Consider the following 22344-nt stretch of genomic DNA (forward strand, 5'->3'; position numbering starts at 1 on the left):
GTTGGCGCTCTATTTACTTATGTGCTAATGACCTAAAACTCCTTAGCATATGCATAGACTCAGTCCCCTGATGTTCCTTTGGTTCTTTCTCTGGTCCTCCTCTTTCCCTTCCAATCCACACGTTACTGTCTGTTTATTTCATTTTCCCCACAGTAAACTCCCTGATGGCAGAGCCATTTAAACATCAGACACCTATGGCTAGGACCTAGCAACTAAAATATACCCAACAAATAAAAACTCAGAAGACCAATGATTAGTGCTTAATTTTAATTAAAATTGATCATCTAGATGAAGAACAGGACTAGAATAGTGTTTACAATCAACTTCTGATAAATCACATTTATAGAAAGGAAACAGAACAGGCCAGCAGAAGTCAAAAAAAGGTGCAGCTTGTATTATTGCACTTGGATAAAATACACTGTTCAGGCGAGCATAATACTTTGTCCATGAGGCCAGGAAGAGGAGCTAAACAGGGGCTAAACCCCGGTTGTATTTATTCTGGATTCTCCAGTTTGCTCAAAAATATTTAGTATTTTTGAAATACTCAGCTAGAGCTCCTTACAAAAAGGACTGTGTCTTCACATGTTTTTGTTACAGCCAGGCCCTGCATTCCAAATCTCATGCAAGTTTAACAGACGGCTCTACCTCACGTGACGAAACATCTGTGACGTCAAAACCACCCAGTGCCACAGGCCATGGAAAGTGGGCAAGGGAATGAATTTCTACTTTATACAATTTTAGCGAATAATACTGTGGCTGTAGTTTACCCTGCTCAGGCACTCTTCGTTTTGGTCATTTAACATCAGGAGATGAGGAAAAAGTGACAGTGAGTGGCGTGCATATGGACACTAAAAGCAATGCCTAGGCGACCCGTAGAAAATAAAATTTTAAAAAGTCCCCTGCCACATTCACAAAGGTGGCATACATGTATGGATAAGAAAAAGGCTGTAAACTTATAGGAAAGATAAACTCTGGCTTCTAAACAAATTACAAAATTGATTTTGCCTTTACCCTTGAGTGTTTTAAAGAAAAATGTAAACCAAGTGGCCTAGTTACCAAAAAAACACCCTTCTCCTCCTAAGCCGAGGAACGACTTCAGAGTTTGGCCTGTGCTAGTTTTATCTTCAAGTTTTCTCCGAGTTTGTCCATGAACTCAAATGTATTCAAGTAGTCAGAACGTTGCACGCTACAAGAGGAGGAAAAAGAAGGAAATTAAGTTTGTTTCTGATCTGGCAGCAGAGAGAGGAAAAGTCCTAGACATGTCACTTAAAGTAGCGTTTTATTTATTTCCAGAAAACTGGAGTTCCTGTCATGGCGCGGTGGAAATGAATCCAATTAGGAACCATGAGGTTGCAGGTTCAATCCCTGGACTCGCTCAGTGGGTTAAGGATCCAGCGTTGCCATGAGCTGTGGTGTAGGTCACAGACATGGCTTGGATCTGGTATTGCTGTGGTGTAGGCCAGCAGCAACAGCTCCGATACGACACGACCCCTAGCCTGGGAACCTCCATATGCCACGGGTGTGGCCCTAAAGAGACAAAAAAACCCACAAAAAACAAACAAAAAAAAAACCCCTAAAAACTATTTCTAGAAAACTGATTAATGCTAACAAGCTACAAGTTTATGGCTGACGAATGTGTTTGAGATTCAAGGGGCTGGAGTTCCCATTGTGGCTCAGTGGAAACGAATCTAATTAGCATCCATGAGGACGCAGGTTCGATCCCTGGCCTCGCTCAGTGGGTTAAGGATCCGGTGTTTCTGTGAGCTGTGGTGTAGGTCACAGATGCAGCTTGGATCTGGAGTTGCTGTGGCTGTGGTATAAGCCAGTGGCTGCAGCTCCGATTTGACCCCTAGCCTGGGAACCTCCATATGCTGCCAGTGCTACCCTAAAAGACACCAAAAAAAAAAAAAAAAAAAGATTCAAGGGGCCCACCCAGGCTAGGGCAGTCTGCAGTGGGGGCTGGGGCACCCCTGTCCCCCACCCCCAAGAGATTCCTAGCCATGGAGCTTTGAGGGTGAGACTACCTCAGAGCTTCAGTTCAGACTAATGCCTGGGAGACAGAAATCATTTTACTTTTTATTCCTCATTCTTAAAAATAACAGAACCTAAAACGAAACAAAACACGCAAACCCTACCCGACCCCCAAATAATGGAACCTACCCAGATTACAGTCTTGCTTTTACTCATACCCCCACAAGCTGTCACATGTTCTCAAAAAAATTTTAGTGGTCTTGTTTCCACTTTTGTCTTTCTTAAAAAAAAAACAAAAGACAATGGAGTTCCCGCTGTGGCACAATGGGATTAGCACTAGGACACAGGTTTGATCCCTGGCCTGGGACAGTGGATGAAAGGATCTGGCACTGCTGCAGCTACGGCTGGGCTGCTATCATAAACCTGCTGATAGGTACCTATTCAAATAGGCTTAAAGGTAACAGGAACATTTCAAACCCTGTGTGCTTTAAGGGAATTTAAGATAAGGAAGACGTAGTGATTAGGTATATCCCCATATACTGACCCTCACGGGTCTCTGAGGCCACAGGGTTGGGACATGGGATTTGTGCTAAATTTTAGCATTGTTTCTTAATGAGTGTCATGGCAGCCAACTTTGTTTTTTTTTGTTTTGTTTTGTTTTTTGCTTTTTAGGGCCCCACTCGGGGCATATGGAAATTCCCAGGCTAGGGGTCAAATCAGAGCTACAGCTGCTGGCCTACACCATAGCCACAGCAATGCCAGATCTGAGTTGTGTCTGCAATCTACACCACAGATCACGGCAATGCTGGATCCTTAACCCACTGAGCAAGGCCAGGGATTGAACCCGAGTCCTCATGGATCCTAGTCGGGTTTGTTAACCGCTGAGCCACGAAGGGAACTCCATACTAGCCAGCTTTGATCTTGAAGGAGGAGTTCCTGATCAGCAGTTAATCCAGCTGGGATTCACTGGGCTACCATGCTCTCAGAAAAGTCCTGGGAATACATGGGCCCTTGAATAGCTGACTGATGGTTATAGATGTTTAAGGAAGGGACTACGATCACCTGAACATCTCATACCTGCACTGTTTACTTCTACCTGTAAAGCAAAGAAAATAAAGGAGTAGAAAAATAGCCAGGTGGGGGAGGGAGTGTCCTCTTTTTCTCTAATTTTAAGTAGAAACCTGTCACCCAATTGATTACCAACTAGATTGGGGTGAGCCAACTGTAGCTTGGCCCATGAACCCAGTCCGGGCTGTGGCCTGGTTCTGTACACAGGGTCTGACTGGAATGCTGCCACAGCCACTGGCTTTTGCATCACCACTGCATGCTTTCGTGCCACAGAGGCAAAGTTCAATAGCTGTCATGTGTTCCATGGAGCCTTATTTTATTATTTTATTATCTGCCAATTTACAGATAATGTCTACTGAGCTCCGAACCAGATGACAAAGAACAATTCATGTAATTCCCAAAAGCACTTCATGTTTTGAGCCCGGTGAGGATAAATGGTAATTTGATCACAGAGCTTAGGGCACCTTATACTTACTTGGGTAAACCTTTAATACAAGCAGCCAAGTCCTTGGTCATGAAGCCAGCCTCAATGGTCTCAATACAGACTTCTTCCAAAGCATTTGCAAAGATGCTGAGCTCTTTATTGCTATCCAGCTTAGCTCTGTGGGCTAGGCCTCTGGTCCAGGCAAAAATGGAAGCTAAAAGTGGGGGGCGGGGGGAGAAGGGAGAAAAAGTACACTTTAATCTCATTGGTTAGAAATAGTCCCAAATGTTTGTACCCCCAAATAGAAGCGTTTTTGTTGTTGTTGTTTAGGTGACCGACTTCATTGGATACTCTCCATGTGGGCCACAAGTTTTAGGAGAAGTGGAAATATTTTACCAAATAGAATTTTTTTTTTTAAATTTCCATTTTTTTCTCCCATTTTTGGCAGCCCCACCAAAATGTGGAGTTCCCAGGCCAGGGATCAGTTCTGTAACTGGTCTAAGCTGTAACTGTGGCAATGTTGGATCCTTAACCCATGGTGCTGGGCCAGGGATCGAACCTGCATCCAGTGCTCCCAAAACACTGCTGATCATATTGCGCCACAGCTGGAGCTCCAAAATTTCCGCTTTTATACAGGACATGTTTTGGATTTTGCCAAAGCCTTAAGAAAACACATATTCACGGCAGTAGCATGTGGGGCTTAAGGTATTTGCTAACTTGGAAAAGGTCACAGTCTCTTCTATCTCTCATCTGCACTGGTTTCTTCCTCTTTCCAGGCTGAAATCTGTTTGGGAAGTTCTGTTCTTAGAGCCTGATTAGAAGGGTCTATCAAAGTGGCTTTAGGTTCTTAGTTACGTTGGACATTTCACCGCAACGGAGGAAAAGGCAAATGCTTCCCAATTTTCCTACGTTCTTCTCTGTAACGTATCTTCTTCCACAGGATGGAAAAGCATATATTGTGGTGTATATATATATATATATATTTTTTTTGTCTTTTTGTCTTTTTTTGTTGTTGTTGTTGTTGCTATTTCTTGGGCCGCTCCCGCGGCATGTGGAGGTTCCCAGGCTAGGGGTTGAATCGGAGCTGTAGCCACTGGCCTACGCCAGAGCCACAGCAACTCGGGATCCGAGCCGCGTCTGCAACCTACACCACAGCTCACGGCAACGCTGGATCGTTAACCCACTGAGCAAGGGCAGGGACCGAACCCGCAACCCCATAGTTCCTAGTCGGATTCGTTAACCACTGCGCCACGACGGGAACTCCCTATTGTGGTATATTTTAAGAAACACATTAAAATAGCTCTTATTAGTAGAATGAACCAGCTGTTTGGTGATGAGTTTATACACAAGGCACTGGGAAGCCAAAGGAACACGTCTGCTCCCTGGCTGGAAATCAAGGAGCAGCAAACACCGTCTTACCAATGGGATTGGTGGACGTCTCCTGTCCTTTCTGGTACATACGGTAGTGACGTGTTACAGTCCCATGGGCAGCCTCGGCTTCTACTGTCTTGCCATCTGGACAAATCAGCACGCTGGTCATCATGCCAAGAGAGCCATAACCTGTAAGTGGCAGAACATGAAATGCTGGGTTCGGCTGCATGAAGAGCAATGGGTCTCCCAGAGAGGAGAGAAAACCTTGACATGTCTTAGAGAACAAAATAAAAATGAGATGCAACTAGATATTCTCATATTAAGTGAACTTATGTCAGAAAAAGACAAATATCATTTGATATTTTTATGGTTGCACCTGTGCAGCATATATATGCAGGTTCCCAGGCCAGGGACTGAATCTAAGCTACAGCTGCGACCTATGCAGCAGTTGGCACAACACCAGATCCTTTAACCCACTGCTCAGGGCTGGAGATCAAATCCTCACCTCTGCCCTGACCGAAGCCACTGCAGTTGGATTATTAACCCACTGCGCCATAGCGGGAACTCTGGCTCAAACATTTATGGACTGCAGATGTTCAGGACCATAGCCATGGTGGATCTATCCACGTTTGTTAAGGAGACACTCGTTGGTACCACTGCCAAAACTGAGGACAAATGAAAGGTCTGGTGCAAGCGCAAAGAAATTCACGCCTCTAGAGAAAAGTGAACTTAAGGGCATGCTGCTTTTTAATCTGTTTAGCCACCTGCAGGTCACATGCATCTCCAGGCTCTGCCTGGACACAGAGCCCTGGTTCTAGGTATCTCGTCAATGCACCATTAGACAGTCCACTTCAGAACGTTCTTTGAATGTCCATAACTTGCCAACTGCATTTGAGCTCCCTCCAGATACTCTCTGCTTATTGCCATGAGGACTTGTAGAAACGCAAATGGAATGATTTGAGTCTCTTTCCAAGGACTGTCATCACGAGGACCCGTTTTCCTTTCTTTTCCCACCGCAGAATCATCACAAAGCAAAACTGCTTCTGCGACTACATTCAGTACAATGATTGTGAGGCTTTAGAGAAACTGGCGGAGGGTAAAAGAGAGCTGAATAACTCATTTATTTATCTGACATAAAAGTTATCTTTAACCGGCTGGTCTACTGATGTTCAAACTGATAGGAGATGATTAACAAGAGAAACAAAAAGTAGTACTTCAGGAAGGCGGGGAAGCAAACATAATTTAAGTTAACACAAACATTCTTCAAGAGATTCAGTGTACCTAGTTACCACGGGTAACTGAGGCTGAAGGGCAAGGTGGTGCTGAGGAAATTGGGGAATGGAGAGAGCTTTTTTTTTTTTTCCCCCAATTTTTGGCTGCTCTGTAGCTTATGGAGTTCCTAGACCAAGGATCAGATCCAGGCCAGGGAACAGATCCAAGCCAGTCTTGACCCAAGCTGCGGCTACAGCAACCCCGGATCTTTAACCCACGAGGCCGGGCCAGGGACTGAACTTGTGTCCCAGCGCTCCCAAGACGCTGCCGATCCTGTTGCTCCGAAGCAGAAACTCCAGAGAACTTTTCTTACCTCTGGCTCCTGGAATTTCTATGAACAGTCCCAGGCTTCTCTGTCCATTTCTTGTGTTTAAAGCTGAGCAGCAAACACGTGTGTTTTAAGTGGTATCAAAACAGCCGTCAAGGCTGGCAAAGGGGCATGATTAGTACCCGTCGTCAGTGAAGAAGGGGCTCTTGGCGGGAGGTCTCTGGGTTATGAGACAACCCTGCCCCCACCTCAAGTCCCCTTGTTTTTTTGTTTTTTTTTGTTTTGTTTTGTTTTTTTGTCTTTTCGCTATTTCTTTGGGCCACTCCCGCGGCATGTGGAGGTTCCCAGGCTAGGGGTCAAATCGGAGCTATAGCCACTGGCCTACGCCAGAGCCACAGCAACATGGGATCCAAGCCGCGTCTGCTCACGGCAAAGCCAGAACGCTAACCCACTGAGCAAGGGCAGGGACTGAACCCGCAACCTCATGGTTCCTAGTCGGATTCCTTAACCACTGCGCCATGACGGGAACTCCCCCTTGTTTTTTTAACATTCTCATCAGAAAGGAAAGAAAGTGGTTTTCAGATCAGGTAGTGGGGCTGCCTGCTGGAGGCAGTCAAAACTCCAAGTGGGAAAAAAGGCTGAGACATAAACTGTGTTAAGGCTGCAGGCAGGAGTCAACCCAAGGAGTCCTTCCTGTGTGTCCTTGAGAGAAGTCTCTTACTGGGGTTGAGCTTAGTTTCCTAACCTCCCAGCTGAGAGGATGGGCCTAGATGCTTTCACAAAGGGCTACAGAATCCTTCTTCTGGCTACGGAGGCCAAGCCCCACCTCCACGGGCTCCAGCTCCCTACCTTGGGCCACAGAGTCCGACTGCACGTCACCATCATAGTTTTTACAGGCCCAGATGAAGCCGCCCTCCGATTTCATAGCTTGGGCCACCATGTCATCGATGAGCCGGTGCTCATACCAGATCTTCTGAGCTTCAAACTGGGATTTGTACTGCCTAAGAAACAAGAAAGAGAGCAGTAATAACAAGCATAGAAAATCGGTTTTATTGGGACTTTATCAGCCTTTCCAAAGGAAACAGCATTTTTCAGTAAAAGCAACACAAATTCAGGAATCTGACAGACAAGGGCTCAAGTCCTGCTCATTTGCTAGTTGGGAAACTCCAATTTCCCCATCTGTAAGGGCAATTTTACCTACTTTGCAGAGATGTGCAAATTAAGGCGATAACCAGTCCCAAGTATACTTTTACTGGTGGTTTTCAATACATCCGAATCTTGAGAAGAAGCTTACTTTAAGAAGGTAATGGGGGGAGAAAGACGACTGTATTGTTCAATATCATTCAGAAAACAAGACAGCTTGTAGGTTTGGTATAGATAGGTAGTGGAAAGGGGAATTAAAATGCCTCGGAAAAGATACTGGCCTGAACACTTGTACCTAAAAGGGAGAGATGCCATTTACCAAGTGTTCTTGTTCTGCTGAACCCAAAGTTGTCATCAATGTAGACTTAAGTTCAAAAGACTCCACTCGAGCAGTTTAAAATCGTTAACGATGGGCTTCAGAATGAATGGAAAAGAGCTCAAACTCAGAAACTCATCCACTTGAAAAACCAGAACTTTCTATCACTAACAGGGTACTTTTTTACTCAATCATTAAACTCTGGCAATGAAAGAAATAAATGTGGGACCCTCCCCCTCGAAAAGCAACTCAAGGGTTTTAGTTCACTCATGTTGAATCTCAGTCTTGACCTTATCTTGATGGGACAGTGATCGTATTCAACCAATTTGTCCCAGAATCAAAGAGATAAGGATGCAAATTCCTTAAGTGCCAACTTCTATGAGAAAAGAAAAAAACCACTGTAATTTAATTACTTGTCATATATCTCCTGAAAGATGTCTTTAAAACGTCCATCATATTTCTTCAGGATGGTATTTTTGGTGCTCAGGTACAGAGGCCAACCCTTGGACAGAGCCATCTGGAAAGAACTGTGTGCAAAATCTTCAATTGACTTATCTTGATTGTACATCCCCATGGCAACACCACCACAGTCTGTGTGGGGGGGAAACAATGAGAGAAAAAGAGGAAGGTAATAGGATATGGTTTTAAGCAGTCTAAATCCATCCACCACCAAAATACCCAAATCTCAGCTGTAATGTCTGAGTCCAGGCTTCAAAAACTCCTGGCCAGGCTTCCAATTTGAATATGCTATGAGTTCCCGGGACACATAATTGCAGGAAAGTCAGCTCTCGGTAAGGACATTCTAACTTGTTTTGAAGGGGCAGTATAAATGAGAAAAATACGGTCATTAGGATCCCGAAGATACTGAAATACCAAAAACTACTGATATGAACCAGGAGTTCCCTTCGTGGCTCAGCAGTTAAAAAACCTGACTAGGATACCTGAAGATACAGGTTTGATCCCTGGCCTCGCTCAGTGGGGTAAGGATCTGGTGATGCTATGAGCTGTGGTGTAGGTCGCAGATGCGGCTCAGATCCCGCGTTGCTGTGGCTGTGGTGTAGGCTCGCAGCTGTAGCTTTGATTTGACCCCTAGCCTGAGAACTTCCATATGCTGCGGGTGTTGCCTTAAAAAGAAAAAAAAAAAAAAAACCCACACACAAAACAAACAAACCTACTGATATGAACCAGACATACACTCAAGAAGGGGTAAATAATTTTAAAACTCTTTTCATACTGTACACATTTCAAACATGAATGTGCACTCAATCCCTCCTCACTGAGAAAAATGTGCATTTCAAATACTGAATGAAAATTCTTGTAACTTCCTGGAGGATACTGAAACTTTATACGGTCATTGGCAGAAATAATTAGGCTACGTGTAATCACTGGGGTTTCACAACTCTTACTGTTTGAACTTTGTTATTACTAAAAGCTAGAACTTAAATCTGTGCCACTGCCCAGGGCTAGCTTGGGTTCAGGATGTGAAAGGTGGTGAAACTGGCAGAACAAGAGTCCATCAATGACATGATTTAGGAGTTCTCTGGTGACCCAGCGGTTGGAGATTAGATGTCACTGCTGTTCGATCCCTGGCCTGGGAACTTCCACATGCTACGTGCATGGCCAAAAAAAAGAATTTTTTTTTTTTTTACAAGTTTTATTGAAGTATGGTCAGTTTACAAGGTTGTGATAATTTCTGCTGTACAATGAAGTGATTCATTTATACATATACGCACATCCATTCTATTTCAGATTCTTCTCCCATAGAGGATCACAGAATATTGGGTAGAATTCTCTGTGCTATACAGCAGGTCCCCGACAGCCAATGGTTCTATATATCTCAGTGTGCATATGCCAATCCCAAACCCCTAGTCCACCCCTCCCCACTTGTCCACTTTGGTAACCGTGGGTTTTTCAAAGTCTGGGAGTCTATTTCTCTTCTGCAAATAAGTTTGTACCCTTTTTTAAGATTCCACATATAAGTAATATCATATGATATTTGTCTTTCACTGTCTAATTTCACTTAGTATGATAACATAAATAAATAAATAAAACAAAATGCTATGATTTAGAGGAGGCAAGGAAAACAAAAACTAGGTAAGTTTGAGGTTTTGTTTGTGCGACTGCTCCTAATAACTTTAACAGCAAAGAGGGTCCTCTCTTCTTTCAACTGTTGGGTGGGATTTACCGTAATGGACCTTAGAAGCAGCAGGATGGGGGGAAGGAAAAGGCAAAAAGTAGACATTCTGCTTTCTCAGAATAAATACTCCAAAGGACAAGAAGAAAAAGTCAGCAAATATATAATGCACCATTTTCTTTTTCTTTTCTTTGCTTTTTAGGGCTGCACTTGTGGCATATGGAGGTTCTCAGACCAGGAGGAGAATCAGAGCTACAGCTGCCAGCCTACACCACAGCCACACCAACGCCGGATCCTCAACCCACTGAACAAGGCCAGGGATTGAACCTGCAACCTCATGGTTACTAATCAGATTCATTTTTGCTGTGCCACAACGGGAACTCCCCATGAAGCCATTTTCAAATATAAAGCCTACTGAAGCCAAAGGGCAGGATTACATGACAGGTGATTTGGGGCTATTTTTCTTTTTCAGCAGCTCCTGCAGCATATGCAGGAGCCAAGGATCAGATCCGAGCTGGAGCTGCAACCTACGACCACAGCTGCAGCAACACTGGATCCTTTACACTGTGTGGGGCTGGGGATTGAACCTGCACCTCCATAGAGACAAGCCTGATCATTTACCTACTGCCACAGGAGAACTCCAATTTGGGGCTATTAACATTTAATTTGCATAATTTAAGCACAATAGATTCCTGCCAACCTTCCTTCCATGTTTTCAGAGAGATGCATAATTATCTACTTGCATTTCCAATTATCTATATGCATTCCCAATTGAGTGGCTAATTCCTTTTGTGTATTTATCAATGCCACAGTAAGCCAATGATTTTTTTTTTAATGTTAGATTTTGAGTCCTGTGGAAATGTAAATTCACGTTCTTTTTTTTAGGCAACCATGAAACTAACTTTAAAAAAACAGTAATAACGTCTAAGTCTAAACGCTCTGTTTGAAAAAAATGAAAGATGGGAGCTTCCTTGTGGTACATCAGGTTAAGGACCTGGCATTGTCACTTCAGCAGCTTGGGTCACTGCTGTGGCATGGGTTCAATCCCTGGCTGGAGAACTTCCACATGCTGTGGGAGTGGCCAAAGCAAACAAATAACATGAAAGCTGTAGCCCATGGTGGACTTAAACATACCTGTGAAGTCATGTACCATATATGTCATTTTGGGGGATCCATCCCTTGGCGTGTAGGATATCTCTACTTTTCCAGGTCCAGGAACTACAAAATCGGTTGCCCTGTACTGCGGAGGGGAAAACAAAGATATAAGGAAAAAACTGTCCTAACAATTAGAGCTAGAAGACACCTACACAAAAGTGCCATGTAGCCCAACCTTCTTCTACTTTAGAAATGGAGATAAAGAGGTCTAGTGAGTTCCCAAAGCTCGTCACTGGTAGGACACATTAGAAATCAGTATTGATTGGCTGCCTACCACATTCGGAGCAATTTTCGGAGCACAGAGAGGGGGATGAGAGAGAATAACATCAAGTATTTCCCCTCATGAAGTGTACAACCTAAGACACTCAAAAGTAAGAAGGAATATTAAGAGCTTTCAAATATCAAAAGGAAGGACAGATTACAAATGCTGTCAGAATATGGAGGAATATGGAGTTCCCATCATGGCTCAATCTGACTAGGAACCATGAGGTTGTGGGCTCGATCCCTGCCCTTGCTCAGTGGGTTAAGGATCCAGCGTTGCCGTGAGCTGTGGTGTAGGTTGCAGACGTGGCTTGGATCCTGCGTGGCTCTGGTATAGGCTGGCCGCTACAGCTGATTAGACCCCTAGCCTGGGAACCTCCATATGCCGCGGGAGCAGCCCTAGAAAAGGTAAAAAGACCAAAAAAAAAAAAAAAAAGATGGACGAAGAGAAATGGAAACAACCATAACCTGGAGGTCAAGGAAGTCTTCCTGTGGGGGATGATAGCACATTAGCTGCTGCTGCTGCTGATGGGAGCGCCAATGCCTGGTCCTCACTATGTGACAGATACTCTAAGCAACTAATGTGCATCTCTCAATGCCTCATTCCATTCTTTTTTTTTTTTTTGCTTTTTAGGGCCACACCCACGGCATATGGAGGTTCCCAGGCTAGGGGTCTAATAGGAGCTACAGCTGCCAGCCTACACCGCAGCCACAGCAATGCCAGATCCAAGCCACATCTGTGACCTATACCACAGGTCATGGCAACACTGCATCCTTAACCCACTGAGCAAGGCCAGGGATTGAACGACAACCTCATGGTTCCTAGTCGGATTCGTTTCTGCTGTGCCATGATGGGAACTACCCTCATTGCATTCTTATGTCAATCATACAAGGAAAGAACTGTGATGTAGCAGAAATAATGCATCTAGAGTCAAAAGACTCGGGATCTGGTCCTTGGACCTTTAGGGCTCAGTTCCCTTATGGTTATTATTGCTACTAATGCCCATCCAGGACTTGGCCATGTGAAATAATTATTCTAGAAGCAACTGCGACAGGCTGATGACCCTTAGGAAAGGGCTCTTTGAGGACAGGTACCTGTCACAGGCATGGAAAAATGGACCCAGGCCACCCTAGCCGTATGTCAATGTTTGTTGTCTTGTACCTTCTTCAATGGCTTCGGTTAGAATACTTTTGGAGTCAAGTACCAGCAGATAGATGCTAACCAAACCTATTTGTTTTATTTTTTTTTCTCCTTTTTTCTTTTTAGTGCTGCACCTGCTAAAAAATTCCCAGGCTAGGGGTTGAATCAGAGCTGCAATTGAGGCCTATGCCACAGCCACAGCAGAATCGAGCCTTAACCCACTGAGCGAGGCCAGGGATTGAACCTGCATCCTCCCAGACACTATGTTGGGTTCTTAACCCACTAAGCCAAACAGGAACTCATTTGTTCATGTAGAGTAACATTAAGGAGAGCTGGTAAAAAGAGCTGTCAGGTAACAACACAGATTAAATATTCTCTATGGGACACTTCTGACATACAAAGCCCTTCACTGTGGGTGGTAATTCTTTCCACTTCTCAAAAGGAAGAAACTCAGGCACCATTAAATGCTTTTTAGAGGTTTGTGTATATTGAAACAATCAGTGAATCAACCAGAGATTTGTGATTTTCAATCTGGACTTTAATACCTGGAATGACCATTCTTCAAAGTGACTGATGCCACCACCATAAAGAAGGAAAAGGACAAAAAGGACACCACTGAACTCCTAAGAGCTTGGAGCTTGTAGCACACCTACTTACATTCCCTCTCCTGCGCCTCTGAGAGGCACCTGTGAAGGGACTGGCCAGGATGAAGGGCTAGTCCGAGCCACAGGGTAGAATAAAGCAAACTACACCTCAAGGACTGACCCAGTGACCCTGCCCCCTGAACGAGGGCAGTCTGCCCTGGCCACACTGTGTTCAAGGACAGCTACGTCAAAGCCTCTGGGTGTCTGCGTCAAGGACTCTTGTTTTTAGGCTCTTTTAAGAAATAAGCTGTTTTCTAAGAAAGTCTGAAACTTCAATTTCAATGCAGAATTTTAATTTTAATTTGGCAACGAGCCTTCTTGTACAGAAGTACAGAAACTATCTCTTTCTCTTCTAAGCAGAAAAGGAATATTTTAAAGAGACAGCTTTCAACCACTGAGCTTTTCCTTTTATGCAAGAAGTGATCACTTTTAATATCATCTTTGGTACTTCTCAATCCTGTCTGCACATGTAAATCACTTGGGGAGTTTCAAAAGGTCTGAGCCTCAAGGAATTCAGATTTACTTGGTACAGGGTGGGATTTAGGCAATGGAATTAAAACAAACACTGTTTTTTTTTTTAAAAAAAAGCAAGGAGTTCCCACTGTGGTGCAAGGGGATCAGCAGCATCTCTGGAGCTCTAGGATTCAGGTTCCATCCCCAGCCTAGCACAGTGGGTCCTGTTTTGCTACAGCTGTGGCATAGGTTGCAATGAGGACTCAGATCTGCTCTCTGGCCTAGGAACTCTATATGCAATGCGACAGCCAAAAAAGAAAAAAAAAATTTTTTTTTTAATTTTAAAAAGCAAGACAAGAGTTCCTTGGTGGTTCAGTGGGTTAAGGATCTGGTGTTGAGGCTATGGCATGGGTTCAATCCCTGGCTTTGGAATTTTTGAATGTTGTGGATGCAGTTGAAAAAAAAAAAAAAGCAAAACAAATTACCAAAAAACCTGTAAAAAAAAATCCTACTATACAGCCAAGGTTGAAAACCACTGTTTTAGTTGAACCACAGAAAATTAGCTATAAAAAACTCTGTATCATGTGGTTTAACCTAATAAAAAACAATAAAAAGATAAAGAAAAAAACATGCCTGAAAAAAATCATTTGTGTTGAAACAGGTATCTGTTTGTAATTTTATCTGTATTTACTTCTATCTAAATATCTATTTCTCATTTTGCACCTTTCTTAATGAGAGTAGACACTAAAAGATAAGAATAAAACACATATAAATCAGAACTGCGGGACAGCCAAAGGCCACGGCAAATCAAGTTATGCCAACATGACTTACTTGATCCCCGTAAGCATGACGACCTATGATGATGGGTTTTACCCAACCGCTCACAAGCCGAGGAATATTTTTGCAGATAATAGCTTCCCTAAAGACAGTGCCACCCAGGATATTTCGGATGGTGCCATTTGGTGATTTCCACATTTGTTTCAACTTGAACTCCTCCACTCTCTTCTCATCGGGGGTGATGGTGGCACACTTGACACCAACGTTGTATTTCTTTATAGCTTCTGCGGCATCCTTGGTGACCTGGTCATTGGTGGCATCACGATTCTCTATGCCTAAGTCATAGCTGGAAGGGAAAAATTGTAAGTGTACCTTTCCAAACTGACAGGTAATGGAGGGTGCTCCCATTCTATCACCGTGCACCCTTCTTAGCAAGACGATGGCACACAGGGCCTGTCTGGTGGAAAGCAAAGGCTCCATAACACCTAAACTGGCCAAGTTTTAGCATCGGTGTACCTTCAACACAGATGGCTGCTGCCAATTGAAAAAAGCACTAAGAAAGGCTGGACTGCTGGGTCGGCCACTCCTCCCTGTATTGTGGGAAGCTGCCTACGAGGAAAGTAAAAAGAAACCACTGCACTCTGCCCTCTCTTTACCAGAGGCAGTAACAGCATCTTTAGAATGTAACCACCGATCTTTCTGCAGACTTCCTTCCATACAATAGCATAAAAATGCAAGATTGTTCTAAAAAGGGATCAGAGGGCTTAAAGGATTCTTTGTATTTTGGCACCAAAGTGGTGGGAATTACAGATGAAAAAGTCAGTGCTAAAATGCTAAAGACTGGGAAGTTCCCGTCGGGCGGGGCTCAGTGGTTAACGAACACAACTAGTATCCATAAGGTTGTGGGTTCGATCCCTGGCTTTGCTCAGTGGGTTAAGGATCCGGAGTTGCTGTGAACTGGGGTGTCGGTTGCAGACACGGCTTGGATCTGGCATTGCTGTGGCTGTGGCATAGACTGACAGCTGCTGCTCTGATTGGACCCCTAGCCTGGGAACTTCCATATGCCGCTGGTGTGGCCAGAAAAAGACAAAAATAAATAAATAAATAAAAAATAAAAAGCTAAAGACTGGCTTATTAATGCTAGTTAGTCTTATGATGAACCATTCCTTAAATCATGAGAAAGTCTCTTTCTTCTGGAAACAAGCCTGCAGTTTATTGGATAAGTAATGCAGTCTAGCAATAGTTTTATATACCCCAGAGAATTATTGCTTAATACAACCCACACCCAGATTGCAGGTTATTGAGAGCAGGAAAGAAGGCTGGTTGTCCAGAGAGCACAGAAAAAGACTATAAACTTTATTTAAAGTATGTAATAGGTTGTCCAAAGCCAGAAAAATGAAATAGTAATGTAAGAGTTTACTTTGCTCTCCAAGGCTTTAAAAGTTTAAAAAAATTTTTTTCAGCTTTCAAAACTTGCTAAACCATTAGGCTTCTAGATTTCTCTTTCAGTTCTTGTGTTTTTGTTTACTTAGATATCTCGACTTGTGATGGAAATGTCTACACCCAAGCAAATAACAGGCCCTTCAGGGCACAGGCTGAGGAATAATTCTGGGTCAGGGCAAACACACTTAGACAGTTGCCAGTATAATGAATGAAATGTGTTCACCACTTTACCACATCAGTCTCAGCCCTGGCCTTGCTCAGTGGATCAAGGATCTGGCGTTTCTGTGAGCTGTGATGTAGGTCAGAGATGAGGATCAGATCCCGTGTTGCTGTGGCTGTGGTGTAGGACGGCAGCTGTAGCTCCAATATGACCCCTAGCCTGGGAACTTTCATATTCCACAGGCCATGGGTGCAGCCTTAAAAAGCAAAAAAAAAAAAAAAAAGTATTTATCTCTCTGTCCAAAACTCTATTCCTTTGCTTGTCCCTTTGACCTCAATCCTGTGTTAACTGAACACTAATCGACCAGAATCAGATGACTAAAATTTCTACTGTAGATAATAGTGTTAAGAGCTAAAATTGCTGCTACCAACATTATCATTGACTACAAGCTCAGATTTCTCCAGGGTAAGATGAGTTAACAGGTCCTGGAGCCACAGACCAACTGACCAGAGTAAACCAGAGACATCCTTACCCCTGCAAACTATGATTGAAAAATAACACAAAGGAGTTCCTGCTGTGGCAATGGGATCAGTGGCATCTCTGCAGCACCAGGGCACAGGTTTGATCCCTGGCCCGGCCAAGTGTGTTAAAGGATCCAGCATTGGTGCAACTGTGGCTTGGATTTGATCCCTGGCCCAGGAATTCCATGTGCCACCAAAGAAAAGAAAAAAAGGAAAAGGAAAAACATTACAGAAATTTTACAAGATGATGATTAATCCCAGCTTCTTGATTCGTCCCCTTTAAAAACACCCCCTACTGTATAGCACAGGGACCTATATTCAGTCTCTTGGGACAGACCATGATGGAAGATAATATAAGAAAGGGAATGTATATATATGCATGATTGGTTCACAGCAGAAATTGGCACAACATTGTAAATCAACTATACTTCAATAAAAAGAAATTTTTAAAAATTAAAAAAAAAAAATAACAAAAACACCCCCAACTCAAAGACCACATTGGAGTTGTTCTGAGACTTGTCCCCAGCTCCCTTGCGTGGTGCCCTGCAAATACTTACTTTGTTGCTGCTCTCAGGTTTGCTTTCTGCACCACAAGCTTTATTCACAAGATACAGCTCTGTCGATGTAAAAAAGCTATTATACCCTGAAATCACAAGGACTGTGCTTCCTAAGTTTGCTGCTTAAAAGAGTGATCCATTTACCTGTGCAGGTCCAATTCCACATAGGGAAAAATGAGTTTCTCTTTAATCAACTCCCAAATGATTCGAGTCATTTCATCTCCTTGCATCTCTACCACAGAACCACCCTGGATTTTTTGAGACATTTTAGCTTTGATAAACCTTGAAGAAGAAAAAAGACAGGACACATATCTCATCATTTGTTTCATTACTGTGTAAAAACAAAAGACAAATTGGGGACTACTAAAAGAAGAATTCATGGGAGTTCCCAGGGTGGTGCAGCAGAAACGAAATCCAACTAGGAACCATGGGGTTGCGGGTTCGATCCCTGGTCTCGCTCAGTGGGTTAAGGATCTGGCGTTGCCATGAGCTGTGGTATGGGTCTAAATGAGGCTCAGATCCTGCATTGCTGTGGCTGTGGCATAGGCCAGCAGCTGTAGCTCCGATTTGACCCCTAGCCTGGGAACCTCCCTATGCTGCAAGTGTGGCCCTAAAAAGCAAAAAAAAAAAAAAAAAAAAAAAGAAAGAAAGAAAGAAAAGAAAAGAACAAAATTCATAATAGCACGATTGCATAAAAAGCCTAATAATAATTACATTAACCATTAGAATTGAACAGGTTCTCTGTGTAAAGCATTATGTTACATGCTTATGTGGTTTCTGAGTCAGCACTCACAATAACCCTATAAGATGGAAATTATTTTTCCATTCTACCCACCCCCATTTTACTTGCTAAAAGAAAAGGAGCTTTCCCAAAGCCACCAGGCCAGTGTGTGGGGGAGCCTGGGCCTGTAACACACCCTTAATGATGTAAATATTCTTCTTGACTGTTGGTTTACCTTATAAAATGAGATTATTTCCTCACTCTCGTGTTTATTTGAACACTATATCCAACTCCTCATTTTACTGGGCCCTCAAGATGAGCAGAAGGATGTGTGCTCTATTTCCTCTTTCCTAAGAGGCTTTTTTGGGTAGTTCCCTGGTGGCTCAGTGGATAAAGGATCCAGCGTTGTCACTGTTAACGGCTTGAGATGCTGCCATGGTGCAGGTTCAATCCCTGGCCCAGGAACGTTCACATCTGTCTTGGTTAAAACAACTATCCTTGAGGAGATTCAACAAATTCTAGCGACTCATAATTGTCTTTTTATTTTATTTTTTTTTAAATGAGAGTTGCAATGTTTATTTCAGGTTCTCTCTCTCTCTCTCTCTTTTTTTTTTTTTTTTTGGTTTTTTTTTTTTTCCTTTTTTTCCACACAGGCAGTATGTGGGAATTCCTGGGCCAGGGACTGAACCTACGTCACACAGCAGCAACTAGAGCCAGAGCGGTGAGAACGCCGGAGCCTCAATCTACTAGGCTATCAGAGAACTCCCAAGTCTTTTTAAAAATGACAGATGGGAGTTCCCATTGTGGCTCAGTGACAACGAACCTGACTAGTATGCATGAGGACATGGGTTCGATCCCTGGCCTTGCTCAGTGGGTTAAGGATCTGGGGTTGCAGACAGAGCTCAGATCTGGCGTTGCTGTGGCATAGGCCAGCAGTTCCAGCTCTGATGCAACCCCTAGTCTGGGAATCTCCATATGCCGCAGGTGCAGCTCTAAAAAGACCAAAAAAAAAAAAAAAAAAAAAGAAAGAAAGAAAGAAAAAAGAAAATTTTTACTTATTTATTTATTTTATTTTTTATCTTTTGCCTTTTCTAAAGCCGATCCCTCGGCATACAGGAGGTTCCCAGACTAGGGGTCTAATCGGAGCTGTAGCTGCCAGCCTACGCCAGAGCCACAGGAACACCGGATCCAAGCCACGTCTGCAGCCTACACCACAACTCACAGCAACGCCGGATCCTTAACCCACTGAGCAAGGCCAGAGATTGAACCTGCAACCTCATGGTTCCTAGTTGGACTCGTTAACCACTGAGCCACGACGGGAACTCCAGAAAAAAGAAAATTTTAAAACATAATGATTAGTAGACCATCTGGAATTTAGAAAAGTGAACAAAACTGGTGTGAATGCATCAGTTACTTGTTTATAATTTCAAGTGCATCTTAAAGTATATGATTTGGTTGTGCTGATCCCACTGTCACAGCTAAACAAAACAAAACAAAACAAAAAGGCAGCAACTTATCTTAGTTTTGATACATTTCCAAGGCCATATTCCCACACAGTTTTATGCAAGAGTTATAACTTGGTTAATTTTCTTTCATGGCAAATACAGTTAATAGAAGGTCATATATCATGCATGAAATTTTAATCCTGAGTGATATTTTTTACTTGAAGCAAACACTTTCTGCAGTAATCTTTCTATACTTCATAATGCATAATCAAAACTTGCAGGTTTCCTTCAATGACTTATCCATTACATTTTTACCATCTTTCAACTAAAAACAAAAAACAAAAAACAAAAACAAAAACAAAGCCTTATTATAAACTCTCACTTACTATAATGTAGAACACTATTTTACTTCTTCCAGATTTGAATCCCATGGAGTGGGCTATAGACTCCACTGAATTGACTTTCTACCCTAGACCCTCAGATTTTCTGTCTCCATCCAAACCTTGACTTCAGAAGGAAGGCCTTTGCCAACAGGCTAGTTCACTTATTCTGAATGCAGCTGGATTCCAATCTCCTGACATACTTGTGCAATGCTAGAAAATAAACCCTGGACTAATACAGAGCAGTTTAAGAAAAAAAGAGCCGCTCACCCTCTTTGACTTTATTGTCATCGATCCCAAACTTTTAGCCACTGTTTTGTTTTGTCGGCTGAGTTAACGAACTACATTAATTTCTGGGTAAAAAAAAAAAAAAAAATCACTGTCTTGCAGAGAAGCCTCTAGACTGAAAGAAACAAGGAAGCATTTGCAATTTATTGTTGGAACGATCCCTGCTTCAGGCCCTTTGCAGTGCCTCCGACCACCTCCAGGACTTCCAAGAGCGATGAAACGCAGTACTGCCGACATGAAGGGGAGAAAGTGCTGTCTTACCTTTACAACTTCTTATCACCCCAATTCTTCCCAATCTTGCACACTCAGCTGAGTGCAGTTTATCTCCTAAAACAAAACAAAAGGGAAGAGAAAGGTAATTTACAAAATAGTCGTGTCAGGAGAATTTAGTTGCTTTTTATACTGGCCTGAGCAGCCCGGTTTATCTGGTTTAAAAGTACAGTGCTGAGTGTACCCAGAGGGGCAAAGGGCAGTTTTAGGTCCGCAGGCAGCTTCCAGATAAAGGAGATAGCTCTGCCGGCACACACTGAGGGGTGCGTCCTGGGTTCGCTGTTGGGTTAGCTAGCCTTGCAGTTTGGATGTCCTAAGGGGACGCCGTAACCAGCAGGTTCCCGGCGTGCATGCGTCCTTGTGGGCGTTGTGCAAGAGGGCTGCAACTGAAGCTGGTTCGGTTCCTCCTTCCAGGTCTTCACGCCCGCTCCGGAAGGTGCCGGGACCTATAAATCTCGGGTGCAGAGAGCGAGCTGGGGGTCGTCTGGCCCTGACCTGGAGAAGCCGGCGGCGGCGCGGTCTCCACCCACAACTGCGCTCCCGCCCACCACCAGGTGGCCTAGGGAACGCCCCTCGCCTCCCTTCTTCAAGCAACCCAAACGGACGCAGCCAGCCAGCTCGAGTTCGAGGCACACGCCCAAGTCCTCCAGCGTTCGAGGCCGCACGTTTTCTTCCCCCTGAACCCAAGAGTTCGTCTTCCACGCATCCCTGCATCCTCCCCCAGCCCGGTTTTCCTTTCTCTTGCAGACCTGGCCCTCCAATTGTCACTGCATGCCACCTCCAGCCGCCCAGTGTCACGCTCCCACGCCCAGGAGCTGGCCTTTTGCACGTCCAGGCATCCAGCACCTTCTTCCTTCCTATTTTCTTTTCCCATGCCCAATACTTGGATTCCTCACCAGCTGTCTTGCAACCAGGACTGCCTAAGTTTCCCCCACCATACGCAAGATCTGAGCTTCCTTTTTTTAATTTATTTTTTTAAACCACTCCAGCCATTGACAGACTCAGAGCCTCCCGGCGAAAGCCAGGGGCCGCCCCCCGACCCCTCGTCCCGTCCCCCGACCTCGACCTCGAAAAACTTGCGGTTACCTGCAGGGGAATGTACCCTGGCGATGACCCGGAACGGCCACAGCCACTCACTGGCTTAACCCCAGCTGGGCCCCAGCTGTTTCGGCTTCTTAACAGCCAACGCAGAAACAGAACGGGTCTGAGGAGGCAGGGCTTTTGCCTCTTCCCGGCTTTTGTCCCGGTCCGGCCCCCTCAGTCCACCTCCCGGAGACCCGCCCCTGCCACGCCACCAATCGCCGAACGCCGACCTCCTGAGATAGGCGGGGCCTGGGATCAGGGGCGGGTTCCGGAACCTTGGGCGAAGTGGGTGGGGGAGGCTTCCCTACGCTCGCAGTGGGGGAAAGGGCAGTGGTGCTGCGGTATTTGGCCCCTGCTTCCCTACTGCGGAAGGAGGACAATGCCACCTGCAGGCTAGGGAGCAGGGCGCGCCGCGGCTGGTATTCTGAGTCCTACACCCCAAAGGAGCGTCCCGGTCTTTGTAAGAACGTAGGGCTCCGCAGCCTGCAGGCCTGCGATAAAGGCAAACAGGGGACAAAGCGGTCCGGACACGTCCCCTTCCCGCCGCTCGCCGGATGTGCCATAGGCTGGACCGAGTCTGGGACTGCCGGAAGCGAGCCCTGGGCGAGCGGGGGTCGCTTTAGGGGAAGCTAGAATACAAAAGATTGAACGGCACGAGCAGATGCACTGCCGTCGGCTTGTATTTCCGCGACCGCCTGCGACAAGTTCTTTGGAGCTTCTGTATTTACAATTTCAGTTACTGCTGCGTACTATAAATAAACGCGGTCGTCTTTTGCATTAAAAGATAGTGAGATTGTTATCTGAGTTCCAGTGAAGCTCAACTAAAGATGAGAAGCCTTAGAAAACAGTGGATTTAAAAAAAAATCTGGAGCTTCCTAGCGGGTTAAAGATCCAGCGTAGTCACTGCTGTGGCCCGGGTTCGACCCCTGGCCCGGGAACTTCCACCTGCCCCGGGTGAGGCCAAAAGAAAAAAAAAAAAAAAAATCTGTCCTTTGTTTTTTTTATGTATTCCTTATCCTTGAAAACATTGAAGGCGGGGGGGGGGTGTTTTAGACTGTGATTTGTAGGATAATCACGC

The 22344-nt window shown here is 44.4% G+C and overlaps 1 protein-coding gene across 6 annotated transcripts; it reads right to left on the bottom strand.

Annotated features, from left to right (window-relative positions):
- Positions 1–250: 250 nt before the first annotated feature.
- IDH1 (isocitrate dehydrogenase (NADP(+)) 1) lies at positions 251–21447 on the bottom strand. Of its 6 annotated transcripts, none has more exons than XM_084998216.1 (12): positions 21270–21406; positions 20175–20240; positions 19896–19978; positions 19115–19570; positions 17224–17497; positions 14453–14744; positions 11102–11207; positions 8247–8424; positions 7224–7375; positions 4883–5023; positions 3515–3677; positions 254–1186 (listed from the first exon to the last, which is right to left on the bottom strand). In XM_084998216.1, the coding sequence occupies exons 5-12, from the start codon at positions 17457–17459 to the stop codon at positions 1096–1098; spliced, it is 1359 nt and encodes a 452-aa protein (XP_084854342.1). In that variant the 5' UTR covers positions 17460–17497; positions 19115–19570; positions 19896–19978; positions 20175–20240; positions 21270–21406; the 3' UTR covers positions 254–1095.
- Positions 21448–22344: the final 897 nt, after the last annotated feature.

This window comes from Sus scrofa, chromosome 15 (genome assembly GCF_054392235.1).
Source record: "Sus scrofa isolate SSC_HxYL_T2T_F1_AM1 chromosome 15, Sscrofa_HxYL_maternal_Yorkshire_Landrace_v2.0, whole genome shotgun sequence".
Classification (NCBI taxonomy): Eukaryota; Metazoa; Chordata; class Mammalia; order Artiodactyla; family Suidae; genus Sus; species Sus scrofa.